The 23,904-nt window shown below is 46.0% G+C and overlaps 2 protein-coding genes across 3 annotated transcripts; one reads left to right on the top strand and one right to left on the bottom strand.

Annotated features, from left to right (window-relative positions):
• Positions 1–1,270: 1,270 nt before the first annotated feature.
• Positions 1,271–10,527, top strand: LOC306835117 (uncharacterized protein). Its single transcript, XM_079361545.1, has 3 exons — positions 1,271–2,074; positions 2,595–2,748; positions 3,126–10,527. Exons 1-3 carry the CDS (start codon positions 1,430–1,432, stop codon positions 9,779–9,781), a joined length of 7,455 nt encoding a protein of 2,484 aa, XP_079217671.1. The 5' UTR covers positions 1,271–1,429; the 3' UTR covers positions 9,782–10,527.
• Positions 10,528–12,508: 1,981 nt separating this feature from the next.
• On the bottom strand, positions 12,509–23,711 carry LOC306834984 (uncharacterized protein). Of its 2 annotated transcripts, none has more exons than XM_079361333.1 (10): positions 23,585–23,711; positions 16,281–22,446; positions 16,097–16,184; positions 15,845–15,914; positions 15,637–15,745; positions 15,407–15,538; positions 15,023–15,112; positions 14,791–14,934; positions 13,911–14,095; positions 12,509–13,818 (listed from the first exon to the last, which is right to left on the bottom strand). In XM_079361333.1, exons 2-10 carry the CDS (start codon positions 22,443–22,445, stop codon positions 13,650–13,652), a joined length of 7,152 nt encoding a protein of 2,383 aa, XP_079217459.1. In that variant the 5' UTR covers position 22,446; positions 23,585–23,711; the 3' UTR covers positions 12,509–13,649. The 2 variants fall into 2 exon arrangements, with proteins under 2 accessions (XP_079217459.1, XP_079217460.1); XM_079361334.1 differs by having other exon boundaries at positions 15,637–15,742.
• Positions 23,712–23,904: the final 193 nt, after the last annotated feature.

The following is a 23,904-nucleotide window of genomic DNA, read 5'->3' as shown; positions in this document are numbered from 1 at the left end:
CTTCTTTTGCTTCATCTTTTCATTTTTAGTTGAGTGAGACTTGCTAGACTTTTTTTTGTTGTTGCTGAATTTCTTTTAAAAACAAGTGGAAAAATAAAAAATAAACATTGAAAGAAAAAAGGAGGACCAGATGTCAGATTATTGGTCCACCTCTCCGTGCTGCTATGACAACTCTACGTGACACACCTTTCTGAAGAGGATTATCAAGCTCTTCACTTGCAGGCTGGAAGGAAGGGAGGGAGGGCGGGAGGGCGGATTAACTTTAAGCAAAGATTAAGCAAATTACCCACGATGTTGTCTCCTGAAATAAACTGTTGCTGTGGAGTTAGTTGAACAGCAGTCAACATGTAGAGGAATAACGTTTCATGGATCCTGTCAAAACGGTTGGGATCGTCACGATGCAGACGCAGACACTGACGTAGGTGAGTTCATTTGGAAATCTTTTGTGTTTGCATCTTTTTTTTTATTTATTTGAACTCTCCACCGCTTCAGTGGGGATCCGTGTGTGAGCAATAATCAATAATGATCACAGAAATATCACCCTTAGAGGATAATTTGAGGACAGAATTAAAGTTCCCTCCATCCACACCGAGTACTGACATGAATTATTCATGTTTTTTATTAATTGGTATAATTACAAAAAAAAAATTCAATTGGTGTAATTCCAATAAAACGAATTATTTCTTCTCCAAGTGCTCACGTGAAGTGGACACTAATCAATAACGTGTTAAAATGTGATTTGTTGATTCTGCTGGGAGTTGTAACTTTTGTTTGTGATGCATTCAGCTTGTGGAGCGATCAGATTTGGACTTGTTGAATCATTTGTTGTAACCTTCACTTCTAATCTTGAATCCTTTTGAAGGAAATGTGCGACCCAGTTATTCAAACCAAAAACAAAGAGCAGTTGTACTGCAGCATCAGGATTAAAAAAAAAAAAAAAATCTCCTCTCCACATTTCACTTGCTTTCATCAGTTGTTGAAACTTGGCTAATCAAGTAATTGAAGGTTCACGTGACGAGTTTTCCAGGAGTGAGGTCGTGTTACCTGATGGCAACAAGCTTAGGAAGTAAACAACAGATGCCAGCAGGACGTCACTCAGCTGTTTGCACATCTTAAATTAAGTTGTGTGCAACACAGTGTTATGTTGTGATGACCTACAGTACATGGAGGAAGGTCCGCGAAGCATCGATGTGATTCATACTTTGAGGACTGGAAACATGCTATCCCATAATATTCTTTCTTATTGGTTACCTAGACGATGGGAGTATATGAAGGCGCCACTTTAGAAACTAACACATGCTCCTTTCTGGTGACTGTTCGGTGTTTCTCCACACAGAAATATTCCCAAGGAGCATCCAGTAGGGATTCACGTCTTTCTGTAAATATCTTATTGTTTTCATGTGTTTTGAATCCGTTCAGGCAAAAAGAAATGATGAGTGAGACGGGTCTTCGGAGGGTCCTCCCTGGACAGTCATCCGGGAGTGCTCACACCTTTAGCACCCCGCGCCACCCGAGTGTCATCGACCCCATCCTATCAAAGCGCGTCTGCTTCTACAAAAGTGGAGACCCTCAGTTCAACGGTCTGCGCATGGTCATCAACAACCGCACCTTTAAAACGTTTGATGCCCTCCTGGACAGTCTCTCTAAAAAGGTCCCTCTGCCGTTCGGGGTGAGGAACATCACCACTTCTCATGGGGTTCATGCCGTCAGTACTTTGGATGATTTGGAGGATGGAAAGTCCTACTTATGCTCTGATAGCCGTAGGGTCAAACCTTTCAACCTGGCACGAGCCAGGAAGAAGCTGCCGCCCTGGTACCACGCCAGGCCCGCGAGTTCCCGTCGTCGAACTGTGCAGCAGGCCAGGTTATTCCCCGGCTGGAGCATCCACAAGAAGGAGCCGGTGGTTTTGCGCACACCAAAGAGGCTACTGGTTTTCCGCAATGGTGACCCTGCTGTAGTACACAAAGTGTTCATTCACAAGAGGACTACACCCACTTTTGAGTCCATACTGGAATATATCTCAGAGCTGATCCAGTTCCATGTGGTGAAATTACTCACGTCTGATGGCAAACGCGTAAGTGTTGCTCTATGACAAACACAGCAAAATCACAAGCAAATATGGACTGACAGCCTACTAAAAAACACAAGAACAGATTCACTTATCCATCCCTGTTAAGGCCAAGAAAGATATGAAATTATGTCCTAAAGACAACTTGAAAACCAAGTTTGAAAAAACAATGGATTACTTTTACATCTTGAGACCGTAGAGCCATATTACAATGACAAATCCTGCCCAATTGCATGTTTCTATTCCTTTGCTATCAATCAGAAATATTTTCTGAAGTATCATTGTTGACCAATAAAGAACTGGCTTAAACCTGGCCTATAAATAACCATCACCTGAGGAGAGAAAGTGCTAATCTTCTTTGGCTACTCTAGCTAATACATAGGAAGGCATTCTGGGATACTGCACTGTAAGGCTTTGGTAACAGAGCCATTTGTCCTTTTGTGCATGCTTGTAATCATATCACTCTCAATCAAACCTACAGCACCATTCAAGGCTAAAAGTGTGTTTTTGTGTCTGTCCACTGCAGGTGGAGGGTCTTCCAGGCTTGATATTGTGCTCTGGGATTGTAGTGGCGGCAGGCAGGGAGCCGTTCCGGCCTGCAAACTACAGCGCACAAAGTTCTCCGGCTCAAACGCTGCCGAGCAGTCGGAAAAGCATCAGAAGACTAAAGGCTTCACACCGTAAGTTTCCATAAGAATAGATCTCGGGGTAATCATTTTGTTTGATTTGCTGATAAGCACAATTATTCTTATTAATGAGCCCTTATTCATACAGCACACACAGAGCATCTGAAGTAATCTACCTGCTCTCATGGGATGAGTGGGGAAGTGCTGAGGCAATGATACTGCACATAATACCATAGATGACCTACATACACTGTCTGTGTGGCTGTCGGCTATTGTTCTTTATGAGCTGCAAATAGTTCAGCTATCGTTCTAACTTTCTTTCTCTCCTTCTTTCCTTTCCACGCTTCATGGCTTTCCTCTTCAAATCGATGGATTTTTCCTCTTCATTTTTCAACGTGTGCATTCTCTGCACCTGATTGGCCCAAAAAAAGGCAAAAAGAAGCTTCTATCAAACGGTCCAAAGTCGAGGCCATTTTCCCCTTCGTGTGAGAGATACATTGTGAATCAAATCAACAACTCCATCGCGGAGCGGTCAAGCGAGCTACGCAGCAACCCCTCGAACTCTGTGGAGTGGGAGTCGGGTCATGTCCTGGAGTCCGTGGCAGAAACAGAAGGTGAAACCTGCCTCGGGGACGGAGTTGAAGGGCAGGGTTGCTCGCTGCCCACAGACGATGACATTGAGAAGTCCTTTCGGGTGAACCAAGACGGCAGCATGACAGTGGAGATGAAGGTGAGGCTGACTCTTAAGGAGGAGGAAACCATTCACTGGACCACCACTTTGACTCGCTCGAGTGTCGCTAATGAGCTTAATGAAACCAGTTTACCCACACCAGAGTTAGAACAGATCAACTCGAACTCACTTGTTTTACAAAGTCCTGTCGCCTCCATCGACACAATCAATAAGGACAAATCAAAGGATAACAACGACGAGGATCCACCGACACCATGCAATGGAGTTTTCAGCGAGTGTAGCACTGAAGACGATAATATCAAAGAACAGCCTGGCTTGGTGTCCTCTTGGAGAGCTCCCACACCAGGTCACAAGAAAATGAGAACACAGCAAACCTCTATAGAGAGCGTACAATCAGTGACGGCAGAGGGGATTCAGGAAGGCGTGGTCGGTTCTTATTCCTACAGAGAGCAGACAGAACATGGAGACATGACTGAGCAGTACTGCATGGTCAAGCAGAGTAGTATTCGACCAATTCCCAAGCCAAGAAGACTTGCCTCTATGGATACCAACAATATAAGCAGCAGAAATGAATCCACCTTCAAATCAGCAGGGATGTCGGAAATCCTCCGGGTTGAATCCAGCGGAAAGGAGGTCACTGAGACTGTGTTACACATATATGAACAGCAGACCTGCCATGATAATTTCCTTGCAAACCTTTGTGCACAGGGAATGTCTGCGTCTGGAATTTCTTTTTGCAGGCCGGCTACCTCAGAGACTGGACGGTTCTCATCCAATAATGATTCTGAACCTGAGTTGTGGAGACCGTCCACAGCTTCTGAGTCAATTAGCCTCTGGAGAACTGGGGGTACTTCATTCACATCTGATTTAACAATGCCTTTGCTTAAGACTGGTGCAGTTCAACAAGCTCATCGTAGGTTGCCAAAGTCCGGCAAAGGCAGAGACAAGTCCCTACAAACGGACATCAAGAATTACAAGAAGCCGAAACTGATTAGAAAACGGGTTATTCGGCTTCGGACACCGAAGAAAAAAAAAAAAGAAAATTCTTCAGAAGCAACAGAGAAACGTAAGACAGTAAAAACCTTCTCTAGTGCTGGGTCCCTGAGAAAAATCTACGGGAATAAATCCAAATCAGCAAAGACCACGATGAAGATCAAAAAAGGACCGTCAAAAAATGACAAGCAAGGATTCAAAACAAAAAGCCCTCAACAGTCAGATGACACCTTGAAAAGTATTCTTAAGGATCCCAACACGCCATCAGCAGAGTATGAAATGAAAAGGGAGACAGAGAAAAGCAGACTGGATGTTGGTCCCATAGATGTGATCCAACCACGGGGAATTCTGACACGTCAGGCGTCGATGCATCAGGAGAAAAAGAACGAAAACGAGTCGTATGATATCAGCAAAAGTATGTCGCTGCCTGCTTTTAACTCTTCCAGCGCGTTCACACATGAATATGTGGAAAAGTGGTTGGGACAAGCCCATTTTGAACCTGCAACCTACCCAGAAAGTAAAAAAGCTGAAGAGACAATTCTTGTCAATAAAGAAGATGGCATAAGTAGGGAGGCCGAGAACAGCTGCACGATTGGTACACAGGAAGTTAAGTGTTTGGAGAACACATCGGATATAAAAACACGCGAAACACTACAAGTCAACCCACCGCCAGAGAGCGTGCAAGCGTCTTCAGTCAGACAAAGAATTCAGTCCTTTGAAATAAAATCGAGCCCATTACTGGAGAGGAGAACATTAAATCAGCAAAGTATCCACAGTCATACAACCCCTGAAAACACAGAACGGGAAGACACGACAATAAATGACAGCTCATCTGGTAGTCCAGTCAAAATCTCCCTACAAAATGCAACACCTGCCGACACCTTCTCAATGGACTTCCCACCACCCCCCTCACCACCTGCTGAAGATCTGGAGCTTTCAAACACTGAATATTGTGTGGTGGACGTTGCTTCCGCAGTCAGCAGCCCGTTGTACAGGCAATCTTCAGTGAGCAGTCAAATGTCAGATAATCATCCGTCATCCATCAGTACTTCTCAGTCTGAAAAGGCAGCTTCTCCTACCGATCTCACGATGGAAAAGACGACATCACCTCGGTCGAATGTTCCTTGTGATCTGGGGGAAGCACCGCTACCAAGAACTCCTTCGATCAAACGGGCTCCTTTAGTCAGTAATTTGTCTCTTGGCAGGACAATGGCTCTCAGAAAGACTTGTATGGATAAATATGCTTTATGTAGTGATGCCACTTCAGAGACATCCACAGCAGCTGCTCACGCCGATGTGGGCGGTAATGACGTGCAAAACAGTCTCCGTTCAGCAGACACACATCAACATAGTGAAACCCTACCAGAAGAGACCCGGCAAACACAGAGCACAAACAATTTGGAAAGTCTGTTAAGTCGTACTTCTGCCTCTCCTGCTAGTTTAAAATCTGAGAGGAGAATGCATTCAGCAAGCGCCTCATCAGATGATCACACACCACCAAGAGAGCAATCTAACGAAACACCAGCAGAGATATCGTCTCCCAAACCCCAGGTGAAAAAAGTACAACTTATGAGTAGTCCATCTCCAGAGAGGAAATCTGAAACCAGGAAGCCGCCATCTGAAATCTCTCATAAATCTCCAAAATTATCTCCATTACAAAACCGTCCTTCCAACAAAACTATGTCACCAAATACTGGAAGACAAAGACATGCAACACCAAACGCTAGCCCCTCCACTGAGAAGAAGCAGACGCTTCATCAACAACAGCCAAAACTGCAAAAGAGACTTTCTCCGTACTCTCAGTCTCTGGACGTCATGTCACCGCCCATTAGGCAGAGGTCAAGTAAAAAGACGCTCTCCAGAAATCACTCCTCAGGCGATGCATCGGTGTTATTGCTTGAGCCACATAGGAAAACTTCATCCGTAAGCAAGAACTCCCAAACACCACAGTCTGTTAAATCAACAAGTGAACCAGACAAATCCCTTTCTGGTGGCACGATAAACCCTGTGGAAGTGAATCAGAGTGATGACGACAAGGTGAAAAGGTCAGACGACCCTATAACAGCAGGTCAAGAGACAGAAACACAAATACTGCCCCAGCCATTAAACACGCCAAATCAGCCACACATCAAGTCTGTGCTCGAGGATATTTGCTACTCAATAAAGTCAATCAGACTGATCACACAGACCAAACGTCCTTCGTGTCTGGAGAGGTCCAACAGCCTGCCCGACTTCTCTTCTCATGTGGCTTCAACATTCGGCTCATCGTCTAAAGCTCTCCTTGCTTTCTTGGCTGTCATGACCCTGAAGGAAGGCTTGACCAACCTCAACATGGATGAGCCGAACGCAAACAATGTCAGCTGTGCGGAGGCTTTAAAAATGATTGATTCACTCAAGGAGATTGCCAGCATTGAGGATTCTCACAAGTTAAAAGACAGTTTGTCAACTCTACAGCAGTCGGCTTCGAAGCAGCTCCTGCAGAGTTGGAAAGGCTTTCAGGAACTCAGCGACGAATGCAAGAGACGCAGCTCAACGCCCCGCCATTCAGAGCGAGAACAAGTGTCTCAAACTAGTCCTGAAACAGACTGCGGCGTTGATGAAAACATTGACAAGATCATGGATAATCTTGACATGCCGGAGAAGCTCAAGGAGGAATTGGCTTGTCTTTCACTGAGTTACAAAAGTCACGATGACGAGAAAGAAAAGACGTGTGGTAGGATTATCAAAGAAATGGAACCACCACTCAACAAGGACATTCATACCAAGCTATCACATTTATCAACAGAAGATACTAAAACCGACAATGATGTCAGTCAGGAAGAGAAAGCCCACTTTAACGTAAGCTCCATCATTAAACAATTCACAGAGCAGTCAAAACAATCCAGAGCAGGTGGTGAAGAAGAGACAGTGAAGCACAAAGACAACACAGGCCATAATGGACAGAATAGTGTAGCTACAAGTCCACCAGCTGGACCTGGACTTAGCCAGCTTTACAGTCCAGAATTATCTGTAGCAGAGAATGCAAAGGGTGCTCAGTCATGTTATGAGGGAGAAGAAAAGCAGCAGCGAGACGAAACAAGCAGAGGTTGGGCAAATATGAACCAAGTCAGCAGCGATAAAAACGTTGAACAAGACGGTTGTGCCTCCGAGGTCAGTGAGCTGCAGATGCACAGTGAGGAGAGCATAATCACCCCTGATGATCATGAGCTTACCCATCATGATGACTCAGGTCCAGAAGGGGAAGGGCAGAGCGTGCCAAGTGCAAACAGAGGGTTAGAGGTGAGCTGTGATGGAGGTGGTTCTAGTTCAGATGAGCGACAGAGTTCAGAAGAGGGAGCAGAAGTTGAATATGAGGAGGTACAACAGGAGAGCAGGGAAAACGATGGCGTGTCCAAACCCGAGAGTTACTCTCAGGTGGAAGAAGACAAGCAACTGAGGTTCAGTTACAGTGTCGACGAGCCAAGTCCCTTTACCTCAGAGAAGGAACTCCACGGTGAAGGAGGTTTGATGAGACAGACGGTCGGCGTTGAGGACAGCACGTGTAACTCAGATGATGATGAAGAGGAAGAGCAGCATGTCGAATGTCAGAATCGAAGGGTTACGAATGAGGAAAGTTTGTCCAACGACGAGGACGAAGACGAGCAGGAGAGCACGGAGGACGAGGAAGACATTCACGATTTTCTTGATTACGAGGAAAAATCTTTAAAGGCTTTGACAGAAGAAACAGTGGAGGACAAGGACAGCTCAGAAGAAGGGGACGTACTCCCTGATAAAATACAGATATGTGAGAAGACAAGAAGTCAGAACAGTGTAGGGGATATAAGCTGTGAGACTGAGAGTCAGGGCTTATATAACAAGAAAGACAAAAGTCAATCGATCCAGTTTAGTGCAGACGAGGATAGTGGGAATGACCACAACAGCTGTGAAGAACATGTGGAGGTGCAGCAACGCACCGTCGAGGGTGAACAAATCAGCAGCTCGAATGAGGAAGAATTAAGTTGTTATGGAAAAGACTCCAGCTCAGAGGAGGAACACATCATCAGGGACATATATGTAGAAGAGAACTGTGTAGACATTCAGGAGACTGTTGCATTTGGAGCACGGTCTGAAGACACAAAATGTGAAAAGGCTGTGGAAAAACCGAAATATCACTGTGAAGAGATCAAGTCCCAGACTGTAGCAGAGAGAGTGACTCTTCTAGAAAAGCAAGTAGCTGATGGCCGGGCGAGAAAAAACTCAAAAGAAAGTTCTCCCAAAAGATGTTTTTCACAGAGAAATGTCCCTCTCGAGCCGGAGGTTGTGGATTCTCCAAAGTCTCAGTCGGCACCCTGCAGCAGGTCGGCTCCTCAGTCGTCTTTATCTTTTAGCTACGACTCCACTGGTGTTATAACCAAAGAGCCTGAAGGCAACAGAGTCAGATCTATCAGGGAAATGTTCCTTGCAAAGAGTGCCACAGACACTCAGCAGGGACAAAGACCTTTACCAAGCCCGAACTCGTCAGAGCTGGCCGAGCTAAGAGCACAGACGTCAACCAGTGCCGGGTACCAGTCTCAGACGTCCAGTGAACTGTCTAGTGGTGAAGACGATTCAGCACAGAAATCCATCAGCAAAGGCTTTGTCAGAAGAACAATTGAAAGACTTTATGGCATGAGAAATGCTACCACTGATCAGGAAGCGAACGAAAGGCCCCCATCTGCCTCAAAAGAGACAAAGAAAGAAAGTTCCAGCATTTTCTCTCCCTTTCATTTAGCTCAGTCGAAAGCAATGCCGGATTTGTCTTACTTCAATTCCACTAGTGCTCTGGACAACTTCACCGAGGCGACGCGCTGCATTGCTTTTAATGCAAAAGTCGTGCCGGGTCACTGTGTTTCTATTAATAATGAACTGTTTCTCCTGGGTGAGAGCACGCAAATCAAAAAGTCCGTTTCAGATCCAGTTGGAATAAACAAAACCTTTACAAACGCCCCTCAAGGCGAAGAAAAGGAGAAATCTTCATTTTCACTTCCCAGCAAAAAGTCCGAGCTGGAAGACAAGGAGCTTTCACTTTCAAGGAAGTGCACCTACTTCTCTTTGCCCCATGCTAGTGAGTCTGACGCATGGCAGGAGGACGCCAGTGTGGTTAGCAAGGGCAGTGCGAACGGTGACAGCGTCGTAGATACGAAGGACGACTCAGAGGACACCAAAACGCCAGCAGAGAGGAACAGCATGCTGCCCAACGTTGGCACCGCAGACTTTAAGAAGATGGATAACAAAGTGCACCCGCTGGTTGAGCTTCCACCAGACGGCGAGGTGGTTGTTGTGCAGCCTGGGAAAGGTCACGGCGTCATGAACACAAGGCGCCACGATCCGGACATGTTGGATTTACTGTATGACTTCTGTGGCCAGAATTGTCCCGTTCTTTGAGGACTTTTTTTTTTTTTGTCTTTAATCAACAATTATAAAAGGACGGAGGACTTTTTATTGTCGACATACATGAACACCGTTAGGCTACAGAATTGTATATTGTCTTTGGTGCCTACATTTTGATGTTGCCATAGCCTTGGCATTAAAAACTAATTTCAGCCAACTACAAAATATGTACCTATGTGTCACAGACGCACAAGCAATGCATTAACCTCCATCCAACCTTCATATTTGATCATGTATGTGAAGAACCGTTGCTTCATTTGTCATGTTTTTATAAAATGAGTGTTTTTTTTTTTTTCTCTCGCTCTAACACAAAAACACGATTACGTATTTGCCACTCACACTTCAGAGCAGCTCTGTTCCTCTTAAGGGTAAGTCGCCTAGTCAACACGAGAACCCAGAGCATTACTGTAATCTTGTTTTAAAACTCTTAAAACCCGATAAAGTCCCAGCAGATGTCACGCAACCAGGCCAATCCCGCAGCGAGCTCCACGCTGAGCGATGACAGCTCACGGTCGTGCTCTAAGAAATCCCGCATGCTGTGTTCCCCCACTTCCTGTCAAGAAATCCTCTGAATGTGACGCACCTGATTTGAGACCTGTCGACGCTGTCAGTGATTAAGTTCGGTGCTTGATGTAAGATGATGTAAATGTGTAAATAAGAAATGATGGATTTTTAATGAGAATAGCTGAACATGTTTCAACAATAACCCCTCCTTATTAATAACGATGAATATGTTTATGTTGTACAATGTGGCAGCTGTGACAATTGTCTCTCTTTAAACTGATCTGTAAGAATAAACGTGTGAATTTACAGATGGTTTTCCTTTCTTTTCTACATTCACAGCAGCTCATGTACACTGATGGATAGTGAGTGCTGTCAGATGGGGCTCCATTAGGGAGGTTTACTTGGCTGTTGACAAGCAGCACCTTTGGGTGGCGGGACTCAGGACTTAGGGTTAGGGGTTAGGGTTAAGGGTTAGGGGTTAGGGTGAAGGGTTAGGGTGAAGGGATAGGGGTTAGGGTGAAGGGTTAGGGGTTAGGGTGAAGGGATAGGGGTTAGGGTAAGGGTTAGGGTGAAGGGATAGGGGTTAGGGTAGGGGTTAGGGTAAGGGTTAGGGTTTAGGGTGAAGGGTTAGGGTGAAGGGATAGGGGTTAGGGTAAGGGTTAGGGTGAAGGGATAGGGGTTAGGGTAAGGGTTAGGGGTTAGGGTGAAGGGATAGGGGTTAGGGTGAAGGGTTAGGGGTTAGGGTGAAGGGTTAGGGGTTAGGGTGAAGGGATAGGGGTTAGGGTGAAGGGATAGGGGTTAGGGTGAAGGGATAGGGGTTAGGGGTTAGTTTTAGGGTTATGATGGAGGGTGGAGTCCGGATTATAAATCAAGACCCCCACTGTTAAGTGAAGGCGACTCCTTCACGTCATTACTGAGATTAGAAGGAAGATGCCTCTTTCTAAATGGACCAATAACTTCAATTAATTAAAAAAAAAAAAATCCTTGTTACGGCCACAACCTACCAGGTGTCACAGTCTAAGTGAGTGACACGCCCCCTGCACACAGAATGATGATTTCATTGATGGTCTTGGTCTTGACTCGGTGTCCATCCCCGAGCGTCTCGGAGTGGTCTTGACTTCAACGCTGGGTTAAGACGGTCCTATCTTTACGAGTCGACAGGCCCAGAATGATCGAGTCCGAGATACCTTTAGGAAGCTTGTTTTCTCCTGCTGATCTGTATCAACATCTCTGAGGAGGAGCGGAGGCCTCTTGTTTTCTCACTCTCTGCATGAGGAAGTATCCATGTTGTTCTAAGCTTGTTTTGTTTCTCAGAAGTTGCCATCGAGTTGGCCCGTGTTGTGACAGGAGTGTCGAGGAATGCACTAAGAGGGGATTGTTTATATCTGCAACTGGAAAGAGAAAACATGACAGCCAGAAAAGTCCACCATTTGACACTTATTTCTAAACAGTCAATAATAACATACCTGCCACTACAGACTGCTATTGATATTTATAAGCAGCAAACATTCTGGAGATAATGATTTATTTAAACTACAAAATAAAAGCACAATAAATTCCATCTGCTGGGAAGTCCAATAACAAGTTTGAAATACTTTAGCAAAGCTTGAGACAAATTCACATTTTAGAAAACAAAGATGCAAAACACTCCCAACACGTGCTGAAACTCAGAACAAATCTACAAACATACACCCTCCATCTGCTTTGGATTGACAGAAGGGGAAAGTACTAAGTGCTTGAAGTGACCTGGAAGTGATTGCACGAGCTGTTGATTAATCAGTGTTCATGGAAAGATGTGCGTTAACGGTGTCAGGTTTTGAAAAAAGGTCATTCAGTCAACTTAACTGTACGACACATTTCACAGTCCCTACGCCAAAATAAACTCCATCACTTCTGGCTTTAGGCATCTACAACTTCAATTTCCCTCGGGATCAATATATCTATCAATCTACATCCCTTTCCAGCAAGATTCTGTCATTATTAAATTTGTCTTCTACATTCATTTTCTAAAACGTGAATTTCTGGTTTTCGGCATTTTGTGAATTTGTCTAAAAGTTTGATAAAGTTGTTTGCACTTCCCTGCCACTGTAGTAAATGCATGAGTTACAACAATGTCCACTAGATGGCAGTGGTGACCAATTCAAGACTTCAGGACTGACAAGGTAAAACACTCACCTGTTGAGTCCTCCCAATAAAAATGAGCAAAAAACCCCCAAATGTTTTAAATTGTTTATTATTTAAATAAATATTTACATGACAGCTTCGTATAAATCAAAGTACTTTTTCCTTACACGACACACCCTTCTAAAAGCAACGAGAGGAAAGAAGAAAATAAGAGATGGGTTACAATGAAACTGAGATTCATGTCAACGCCTCGTGTTAGCGAATCCTCACGAAGGCCAACCAGGACGAGCGTCGTTCTGTTCGCCCCCGACGGAGCACATCATTCCATTAGACACTTTGTTATAGTATTCATAAATCCACATTATAATTTGATATACATTTGAATCTGTTTCCACTAACAAATAGGAGGATGATACTCTAGACTAATGCGATAAAAAAAAGCCAAGTATGGTCGGCAAACAAATGAAGTCACACATTATTCATTCAGGCACAAACAAATTGAGATCGTCTCTGAGAAATCAAAATATAAAAAGATCAGTCATACAGTAAAGGCTACAATGCCCTGCTAAATGGTTTACAGTTTATGGCTCAGCTTGGAAAAAAAAAACAAAAACAAAAAAAAACAGGCGAGCTGATCTAAGAAAGTTAGAGCACTCGATCAATGCCCAAGCTACAGTTCTCCCACGGCGTCGCTCCGACCCGACGCTTGAAACGAGTCGAAAGCGATGCAGTCGCCTGGTCGACATGATGGGTTTAAAATGTTGTGAAATCAGAGGCAGTGGTGAAGATACGTAAAAATCAACCCGATCGGTCGGCGTCATGGTGGACGGCAGAAAGGAACCGTCCTCGTCACACATTTCATCGTGAGAGCGTAAAAGATGTGATGGATGCAGTCTGTGGTCGGCCTCTCGGGGGTCGAGAGTCCAATGAAATGTTCTGATTTGTATTGCTGTCAGTTCATGCGAGTTAACTCGATACTGATAATAAGACCAATTGTTCACTAAAAATGTATAAAAGCAAATACTCTTTTTGAGAAAATACGATTCAGGAAGGGGTTAAAGGGTGAATTAATAACTTTTTGTTTATAAACAACACCTTGTTGTTTTCATCCTGAGATTTAAACCAATGAGTCGTTTACAGCTTCTTCTTTTTGTTAATGATCGGATTCTGTGTTTAGACGCAGCTTCCGGGCGGAGCGTCCAGTCGGGTCAGTGAGCGTCTCTCGTGAAGACTGTCATACTGCGTCCGTTTTGGGCTGGGATGACGGAGTTCCACTCACAAAGTTATAAACCAAAAACTGAGAGGTGCCAAAGTAATGCGTGGCAAAGAGTTTTCCATCGGGCGTGGGGTCGGAGAACGCAATCTCATCTTTGCTCAGGTAGGAACCGTAGATGAAGTTGTTCCTGTCGAAGCAATAAAAAAAAAAAAATATATATATATATTTAAAACGTGTCTCCATTTTGGGACAAATGTAAAGATTTAAAGAGACACCAACCTGAGGCACTCGAGCATGCGCGAGGCGATGCCCAGGCGTCTCATCACGCTGACCACCCAGATGCGGCTGATGCCACAGATGGCCGGCTCCGCGGTGGTCGAGCAGCACCAAGCTCTCTGACGTTCAAACATCAGCTTCTCTCCCTCGGAGCCTTCGGGCGACGGCTCCTCGATGACCCGGTAGCCCTGAGAGCGACCAAACAACCAGAGGAACGTTCGTTTACAGACGCGGCACAATTCTCCAGAAACACACCGGTGTAATGTTGAACTCTAACTGCGAATCTAAATCCTTCTTAAACAAGCAGCAGAGTCTGTCGGGGACTTCAGAGAAATAAAACATGGAGGTTATTCATAGAACCCGACCGATAAATCAGCCAGCCGATATCAACCACATCCAGTGACCTTTAATATCGGCAAATTTTATCGCAGATGTGCGCCAATAAGTTTCAATGCATTACACTAGAAGTTCTCTGTCACCAGCAGAGGGCGCTATATGGACCAGAACGAGCGTCATCCCCCTTACAGAGCGTCGAGGCAAAGTTACGCTCCAGTGTAGTGACCATCATGTGATCAACACAATAAATGTGTTCACCTTTATTTATCTTTACGGATCAAACATTCAATCAGAGCGATAACAGACGACATATCTGGATCAGGTCTGTTTCCCTCTCCGACATCGATATCGACCCTCAAAAATCCCACATCAGTCGAGCCCTCGTCAGTAATTTTGTTACATATTTTAATGTCTATATATCCACTTAAGTCATATTTCTTTGTGATCTTTTAATTCAGCTTAATATTCAGATATTTAATCTGTGATGGTTAATTGTTTTCACGCGTCTGGATACTGACACGTGCTGTACGTCTCTGTCCTCTCTTACCTCTTGGATGTGCTCTGCTATCAGACAGCCGCTCACTTTCTTGTCGTTGGAGATGAAGAGGAAAGTCTTTGTCTGAGAGGGACACTTTGTCTCCACCTGCTGGAAGCCCAGGTCGTTGTCCACCATCTCCCTGATCTCCTCCACCTGAGACAGAAATCATCGGCGTGCAATGAATAAACGATCAGCTTGTGTTCGATCTGCTCGGGCCAAAAAGAAATCCAACACACTGTACCTTCTTCAGAGCGTATTTGGGATCGTCTGGCAGGACAAGAATGATCTTGCCATCAGGAAACTCTGCGAGAATCCTCTCCTTTTTCCATCCCTGAAAGAATCCACCAAAAAAAAAAAAAAGGTTTGAATACGTGAGAGAAACTCAAACAGCGTCAGACCAAGAAGCACCAGCAATCAAAACACTGGAGAGTGAACGGTTAAAACATGAGGATCAAGGTATCGACAGTTCTGACAGCCCAAATTCAAAGAAACACGCTCTGTGTGGGTGTGTGTGTGTGTGTGTGTGTGTGTGTGTTGGCTCTGTCAATGCGTCCGCCGATTTCCTGACGAGTCGATACTGTGAGACAGAAGGCGAGACGAATCATTCAAGGAAGCTCGCTCTCACCACGTATTTGACAGCGCTGATGAACTGGTTGTGGAAAAGCAAATGTTGAGATTCGTCCTCCGGGTTGGCAGCAGAGTAGAGCATCCCACACACGCTGCAGGCCACCGCTCCAAAGTGCTTCTGTCCTGCGTCCTGCGAGACGACGGAAAAAAAACAAAAAACACAACAATCCATCTGTGGATGCAGCGAGAGACACATCGCAAAAGGAAGCTGGGAGGGAAGCCACTTACGATGATGGTTTGGGAGCCATCTTTGTCGGCCTCTTTGAGCTTCCTGACTTCTTTTTGCAGAGAAGCGTCAGAGAGGGGAGTCTCGCCGTCTTTGGCCTTCGCTTCTCTGCTGTGGCATTAAAAAAAAACAAAAAACATTACATTTACTTCATGTTTCCAGTGCTACAAGTAGAACAACACGTCGAATGACTGCAGATGAAGTTCTTACACTTGACAAGCTTTTTCTGATGACTCGTCTGTTTCGGTTTTTTCCACAGGAGAAGGATCAACGGCAGCCACTAAAAGAAAAGACACGATTATATAACACTCGGACTTTTTTAGCCCACCCTCTAATCTTCTGGATAATTATTATAAACATGTGACCACACTGTCCTCTCACACATGTCGACACACACTCAAAGACTGTAACACGCGTGTGCAGGAGTTTGTACTCGTGCCAAGACGCCAAAGAAACACATACCAGCTGGTTTGTCTTCACACGTCTGCGTGGAGTCGACTTCTGAGGGAGCAGAGGATGTGGGAGCTGACGGAAGAGGACCAGCAGTATCCTGTGCAAACATGAAGGAGGGAAAAGTCACATGACTCGTCAACTGTTTTTTTTTTCTTATAGAAACACATGACTGCATCATTTATGTTTGAGTTACCTTGCATTTGCCGCCTTCTGCTGCCGTTGAACTTAGAGGTTTATGAGAGTCAGGCTGAGCAGCAGCAGCAGGTTTTGTTTCAGGTGTGACAGAAGCAGCAGGCTGAGTCGATGCCGATGAAGTGGACTGCTTGACCTGAGACGTGCTCCCGCTTCCAGCAGGCGTTAACTGTGGAGGCCTGGCCTGCCCTGCAGCTGCTTTCGTCTGAGGAGCGCTCAAAGCAGGAGACTTTAACGCGACGCTTTTTGAAGAAGCTGCCGGAGCCGCTGGTGCTTTGGACTGGGGCGTGGAGGCGACAGCAGACTTAGACTGTGGCTTTGACTGACCTGAGATCTGTCCAGCTGGGGCGGTCTGAGCTTTTAATTTTGCTTGTGCGGCGAGTTGTGGGGAAAGCGCGGGTTTAGATTGAGCTGCCGGGTTCGACTGAGCGTTTGGTCGCGTCGTCTGCACGGGCCTCGTCTGAGGTCTGGGCTTCGTTGGAGCGACAGGTACGGGGTCATCATCGAGTTCAAAGTCCGCAAAGGAATACTTGGGCCTGGGCTTGTATGGAATGTACTCAACAGGCTTCTGTTTCTGAGATTTCAGTCCGTTGGGCATGGGAGGGGGCACTGCTGGGAGCGTCCTCTTGGCTGGTGATCTGGTGGCTTTCGGGGCTGGCGTTGCGGTTGCTTTTGAAGTTTGAGCCTGACTTAGCCGTGTGGATTTGCGGGTTTCAGTGACAGGAGTTTTAGAGCTGGGAGCTGTCGCAGGTTCAGGTTTAGGAGGCTCGCTTGTCGCGGGTTCCTTGTTGGTCGGGCCCGTTTGAGGGGTTTCTGTTTTAGCAGGTTCAGCCGGAGGACTGTCTGCCTTGGACATTTCTGCCTTGGGTGGTGATGCAGGCTTGCTGGTGGAGGAAGGACTTGGGAGAGGAGTTTTGGAGGGACTGGCTGCTGGCTGGGGAGTCGTGCTCGGAGGAGTCACAGAAAACAAAGAGAGGGGTCCCTGCCAGTCCACGTCTGAAAACATCTGATTTGCTTGATCGGACTTCAGTTTCTTTACACGTGCCCAGGACATTTTCTCTCTCTGCAGCTCCACCTGTCTGAGTCTCTGATACCTCGTCAGCTTCTTTTTCTCGTGCGCTTTTAGTGGCACAGAAACCTGTGAGATGAAGAAACGCCTCTTCGGAGCCTCTGCGGCCGGCTTGGACTCTGCGGCGGGCTTGGACTCTGCGGCGGGCTTGGTCTCAGTTGAAGCGCCCGTTGAGACCGGGGCTGCAGAAGCCTCCTCGGCTGCAGGCGCTGCAGAAGCAATGCACTCTTCTGGTCCTGCAGGCGTAGCGACATTAACAGTGTCTACTTCCTGTGTTTTCTCAGGTTCACTTTCCTTCTCGCTGGCTTCACTCTTCGCTGCTGCTGCTGCCGCCGCCGCCACAGCTGCCGCCGCCGCCACTGCTGCCGCTGCTTGCTTTTCTTCCTCTATCCTCTTCAGCAGCATACTGTCCGTAGCAATGTCCTCTGCGATCTCCTGACACAGGGCTAAGAGGTTCATCTGCTGTCGATTTGCTGGTCTCTTAGCTTCTGCAGCTTTCTGCTCAGCCAGAGCTGCCAGGCGGGCTTTGGTTCTGGCCTGAGTGTTCATTTCTTGTTTCTTGGGCTTCTCTGCCTCAGCTCCCTGTTTGTCATCGCCAGTCTTCTCAGCTGTTCCTTTCTGGTTCAAGACGGTGTCACTTTCCTTTGTCTCAGCAACTTTTACCTCCAACATTTCAGCAAGGACTTCTTTGGGCGTTTCTTGAGGCTTTTCTATGATTGAAATGTCACCGTCTTCCTCGTTCTCCTCCTCTGCTACTACGATCTCATGGCCAATCTCTATTTCCTCCAGAATCTGCACCTCTTGTAACACCAAAGGACTTTCAGAATTTTCTAGCACAATCTGTGGAGCATTAAAGTCCATAGTGTCAGATGAGTGTTGCTGGCTGTGGTCAGAATTTTGAACAACCTCAGCGCCTTCGTCAGGAGGAATTTCTGCCCCCGGACTGATCTCCCAATCTAAGCCCTCACTTGGATTGGCCGCTGTGGGATCTCTGACATCACCAGATGTTGGACACTGCTGCGAGTTCCCCGCGGGGACGGGGACATTTTCCTGGGAAGCATTTGAAGCCTGCTGATTCTCCACATCGTCGACCGGATTAAAATGCTCTGAAAGCGAGACTGACAACCCCGATTCGGCCGCAGCCTGAGTAACGATGTCAAAGTGAACTTCATTCTCCGGGACTGGTTCCAAGATGACAAACTCCTCCGAGGTGCTATCTGGAATTTCGACTTGGGTCGTGGTAGTTGTCACGGTGACGTCTGTAACCTCCTGAAGCGCGGCCTCCTCCTGCACGTGTTCGGAAACCTCCGTGGCTCCCGCGCAGTCTGGATACCCGTTCCTCTCACTGCTCTCCGTCACGGCTTCAGACTGGCCACCTGGCGCGCTGACGTCATCGCTCGAGCTGATCACCGCCACTTGTTTCAAATCCGCACTCGTTTCACCCGGCTCAAACTGTGCAGAGGCTCGACTCTCTGGCACGCTGAAAGCCTCGACGTCCATTTTGACTTCTTGGCTGTCCGAGGCGCAGACGAGCTGCTCGTCAAATGCTTGACGCGCGTCGCCGTTTTCTCCGTTTGTAGAGGAACCTCCTTCGACGTGACGGCTCTCCGAGTTGTGCACATCCAGTGAGGAGAAGCCCCCGTAGTTCACTGGCACTGTAGAAATGTCTCTATCGTCGTTACTCTCTGGGCTGCTAATGGGCTCATAGACCACCTGGCTTTCATGCATCTCCACCTCCGACCGGCCGACCATCTTGTTCTGCTCTTCTGAAGCCTGAATCACAACATCCATGTCGTCCGGCTGGTTGCAGACAAAAACGATCACCTCGTTGCTTCCAGCTCCTCCTCGCTGTCCTTCGACTGTTTTCTCCGCCTTATCAGAAGGAACGATAACGCCCGCTTCTCTGACCTCATCAACCCCTCTGCCCCATGTTTCCTCTTCTATCATGGAATCCAACGGTTCACTTATAAGATCCACACCCGCTTGGACGCTCGCTGAATTTGGCTGCGTGTCCTGATTTTTCTCGCCCTCGGAATCAGCCAACGGAAAAGGTTTCGGGATGCCGTTTGATAAAGCATTACTGCGTTCCTCCGCATCGTCCGTCCTCTGGTTTTGATGATCTGCTGCGTCAGAAATCTCCCTCACCATCGTTGGTGTCGTTTCCACATTTACAAGAAGGCCGGGTCCATCGTCACGTTCAGATATCACCTCCTCGTTTTCACAACCCGAAGTCAGCAGATCGTTTGTGCTGTGTTCACCGACCTCGATCTCATCTGGCGCTACTGTTGCTCGCGAATCTCTTTCTGTTTGATTCTCAGGAGCTTCCTCGCAGTCTGCGATAACCTTAGTCTTGTCGTCTTCACTCTCAGTATCATTAATGTCCGTCGTTGGTTCATCGACTTTCTGACCTCTTGGTTTTGGTGCCGTTTGATCAGAAACGTCCTCTGCTGTTGCTGCTGCCTGTAAATCACCTTCTTTGATTAACTCGGTTTCATTAGTGTTCGTCTCCGGAGCTTCACTCGCTGGGCCATCTTGTAGTTTTCCCGATATGTTTGCTGCAGGTTCAGAGGCTTCGTTGCTCTCCTTGACTTTCGTGTCTTCTGTATTTGCTGCATCAAAAACCTCCTCTGGTGTCGTCGCCGTCGGCGAATCCGTTTCTCCTCGATCTTCAGTTACAGTGACGCACTCTTCCATCTCGTTTCCGTTACTCTCGGGAGTCTGAATCACGAGGTCTTTGTGAAGCTCACCAGAAGCGTCTCCTTCTCGGCTCTTCCTGACTTGTGTTTCTATCGTCGGAGTCAAATGGGAAACCTCTGACGATGACGCGGTGGTCTCCGTGTCCACTTCTATTTGAGTCTCAGCAGCAGCGTTAACACATTCAACATACACCCTGCCTTCATCTTCAGTGCTCTGACTATTATTAAACGGAAGCGTCTGTGCTTTTTCATCCCACACGTCTTCTCTTCCTCCTCCTCCAGTTTGTGAACTCTCCCGGCTCTGAGCTTCCCTCGCAGAGATCTCTGACGTCGTCATCGTCGCCCTCTCGGGCCCGCTCCTAAAATCAACTTTAACAACGTCTTCATCTTTCAATATTTCAGAATATCCAACGATAACATCCGGTTGCCTCTGAATAGAGAGGTTTGTGGTGCATTCAATGACTTCAACTGTAGGTACTGGACTACACATCTGTGATGCTGGTGTAATCTGTGTTTCTGTTTCGACTCGACCCTCAGGTCCAACAGCCAGTTCAAAGGTTACTACGCCCTTATTTTCCATTGTGTTGGGGCAGTCCACATTATCCTGATTACATTTGGTTGATTCCAGCTCCTCTTGACTTTGTATTTCCACTGTAGCATCTTCATTCAACATGTGATTCTGGGATGTAGCCGAAGCCTGTAAATCCATTTGGACTTGACTGTTTTGTTCGACCTTCATTTCTTCTTCCATACTTGTGGTATTTTCCTCGACCTCAACGGGTATTTCTGTAGTTTCCTCATTCCCTCTGTGGTTGTCATGGGCTTGTGCTGAGTCAGACCCCTCCTCTGTTGTTATTTTAGTCTGTGCGTCTATCTGACCGTCTGAGACTGGAAACACCTCGCAGGGAGTTTGCTCTTGAGCGGCCTTACAATCTGGACTCAGCGTTTCTGTGCAGCTCTCCGTCGCCTCGTGGCTCAGGTGTGCGTCGGTTAAAGACTGAGCTCCCTCCACAACCTCGCTTGACAGTAACTCCACCCCTTTTCCGCCGCCGTCTTCAAGCTTTTCTTCAGACTTTCTGATGATATCGCTCACGTCGCACGCGTTGGGATTTCTACCCGTCACTTCATGGCCGTCTCCCACCTGCAGGTGATCAGACTTTGATTCTGATTTAAAACTAACTTCAATTTTAAAACTGAGGTCTGTTCGAGTCATCGAGTTGCCGACACACTCTGTTGTCGTCACCACATTTTCCTCAGTCTGTCTATCAGGAATTCGACCGATGCTTTTCTCGTGACACAATGCTTCGATACCTGCAGAGATGCTGGCTGCTTCGACGACTGCCTGCACTTTATGCTCTCCGTCCGTACTCTGACATTTGATGTCTAACCTCACCTCCTCAGACACAGAGTCTGTGCTCTCCTTTAGGTCAGGTGTACTGCTCACATCCCTCTGAGCCGAGTCTGTCTTTTCATTCGCCTGCCTAGAACACAGTTCATCCTGTGGAGAGGCCTGTGTTTCTTTATCTGAAGCCTTTTCACTTTCTCCTCCCTCCGTTGTGATGCCAGGCGTGTCTGTAACTTCACTGACACAGTCTAATGTTTCTCTACATGACGCAGGTGCTTCCTCATCCTCCAGCCTCTGGTTCTCTGCTGTTTTTAATTCCTCACGCTTACTTTCATCGACAGACACCAACGTTTCCTTTGACTCTTCTTCTTGTGCGGCACAAACTAAAACTTCGTTACCCTCGCTTTCAGTGACAGATTCTTTGTTCTCATCTAGAAAATGTTCACCCACACTTTGCACACTCGACGAATCAGAAAATCGACCATAATTGTGGTCCATCTGAATGGTGCCCCCCGGTTCTGATGGGGACCCTTGGCTTGTTTCCTGAAGGTCAGACGGCAGCTCTTCAGCTCTGCGCTTGGCTTTAACTCTATTCGAATATTTCCGGATGCAGCGTGCCTTGTCGCCTTCATCCCTCTCTCTGAAGAGGTCAGTCTTTCTGTCGTCGCTGCTGAACTCATCCTCTGATTCTGTGGAGGCAGTTCGCTTCAGGGAAGCTTTGGAGTTAGCCGCGGAGGGAGCTTCTCCGCAGGAGGCACTTGTGGCGTTTAGGAGCTTGGCTTTTTTAACAGGTGGATCAGAAATGTTTTTGCTGGAATCCTTTGGAGGGGAACTCTGTTTGGATGACTTGGCAGGTTTAATTTCTCTTTCAGCTGAGGCAGAGCGTTTTTTCTTCGTCCTGGGAGCTGCCGTCTTTTCTCCTGCAGTTCCTGTTTTAAGGTCTCTATTAATGGTTGCTGGTGCTGTTTTCGATGGCAGAGCCTCCCCATCCTCATCGGGCCTCTTCATCTCAGGCTGAGAGTCATGAGGAGCTGGTCCTCCTTCCGAGGCCGGCATCCTGTCAGAAAACATTTCACAATCACAGAATAACTTCATCATGCATTTCAGCCTGATCTTGACATCTGTTTAGTATAATGAGTTTCCGATACGACACGGATATCGCAGCCTTGAGTATTGTCCGATAATGATCCGATATCAGCACGAATCCTACGTAATTTTATGATTTATTTAGAAGTGTGTAACGTTGGAAAAGGCTCGATCAAGTAATGCTACTCAAACAGCAAACAATCATCAGCAACAGCACGCATGAGAAAAACTGACCCATTTATTATTTATCAATTAGTTACATAAATTTTACCCTTTAACATCATATATTCACAGTACTCTACATGTGAATTAAATACATTAGAAGACCCTGAAAAATAACCTAAATAAATCCAATAAAAATAAAACATACTTTTAAAAATGCAAACAATTCAAGTTCACCTCAGTTATTTATCTATTTTTACTATTCTGCTTATATCGTACGTTTTAGATGAAGTCCAATAAAATCCGATATTCGTTCTCTGGCTGATATTGGACCGATATTGGATATATCGGATCGGGACACTCCTAATAATCAGTCTCTATAGTGTTCAAGTTAGATAAATAAATGTGATCTATAGGTTGTTATAATGAATGACTGATGGTGTTGTGTTAATATTGATCTAAAATAATTAAACATTTTTTGACAGCACCTACTGTTTTATCTTTTCTGGAGATTAAGAAAATATGCCATCAAACAAGAGGACAGAAAATAAATAAACCCAGATCGAGAATGAACAACAGAATTAAAGATTATGTGTTTTTTTGTTATAAAAGATAAGAAATGATGCACAACAACACGGCTAACGTTGGACATAAACAGAGATATATCGCAGTTTTAAAAATGTGGCACACAATGTACGATCCGTATCTACTCACTCAATCGCCATCATATGTAATAATAATCATCTTAGTGAATGTTTGACAGCTGTACTAGTTTAGTTTTCACCAGAAACAGAAATGGTTCAATGTGTTAGCTCGGTGCTAACAGCTAGCATCAGGAGCTAACTGAGCCAAAAAAAAAAAAAAAAGAGCGAAAACAGAATCGTTATTAAAGTCAGCGAAACATCACCGAGACACACGAAGAGGAGAGTGTGGAGAGAATTTCTTACGGTACTTAAGTCTGCGAGGATGTGAAGGCAAGTCATGCGCCAAACAAGTGGAGTTTGATGTTTTCTTTTTCAACAACAGCTGTTTTTTTTTTCTCCCTGTGAATAAAAATTAACTGTACTTCCGGAGGGAAGCGGCGGAAGTGACGCAGCATCCCAGCGAGCACAAAAAGTCCAGATAATAGTTTTTAGATATTTTATTACGTTGTTTTATTCTTTTTTTAAATCGTCCAGGACATTCTGGACGATTTAATAATTTCTTAATTTCAAAAATTATTGAAAAAAGAATTTTTAATCTCGAAGATTTTTTTTTCCTGGTTTAA

This window comes from Symphodus melops, assembly GCF_947650265.1.
Source record: "Symphodus melops genome assembly, chromosome: 14".
Classification (NCBI taxonomy): domain Eukaryota; kingdom Metazoa; phylum Chordata; class Actinopteri; order Labriformes; family Labridae; genus Symphodus; species Symphodus melops.
The sequence above is the reverse complement of the archived record's forward strand: the minus strand, read 5'-3'. Positions and strand labels throughout refer to the sequence as shown.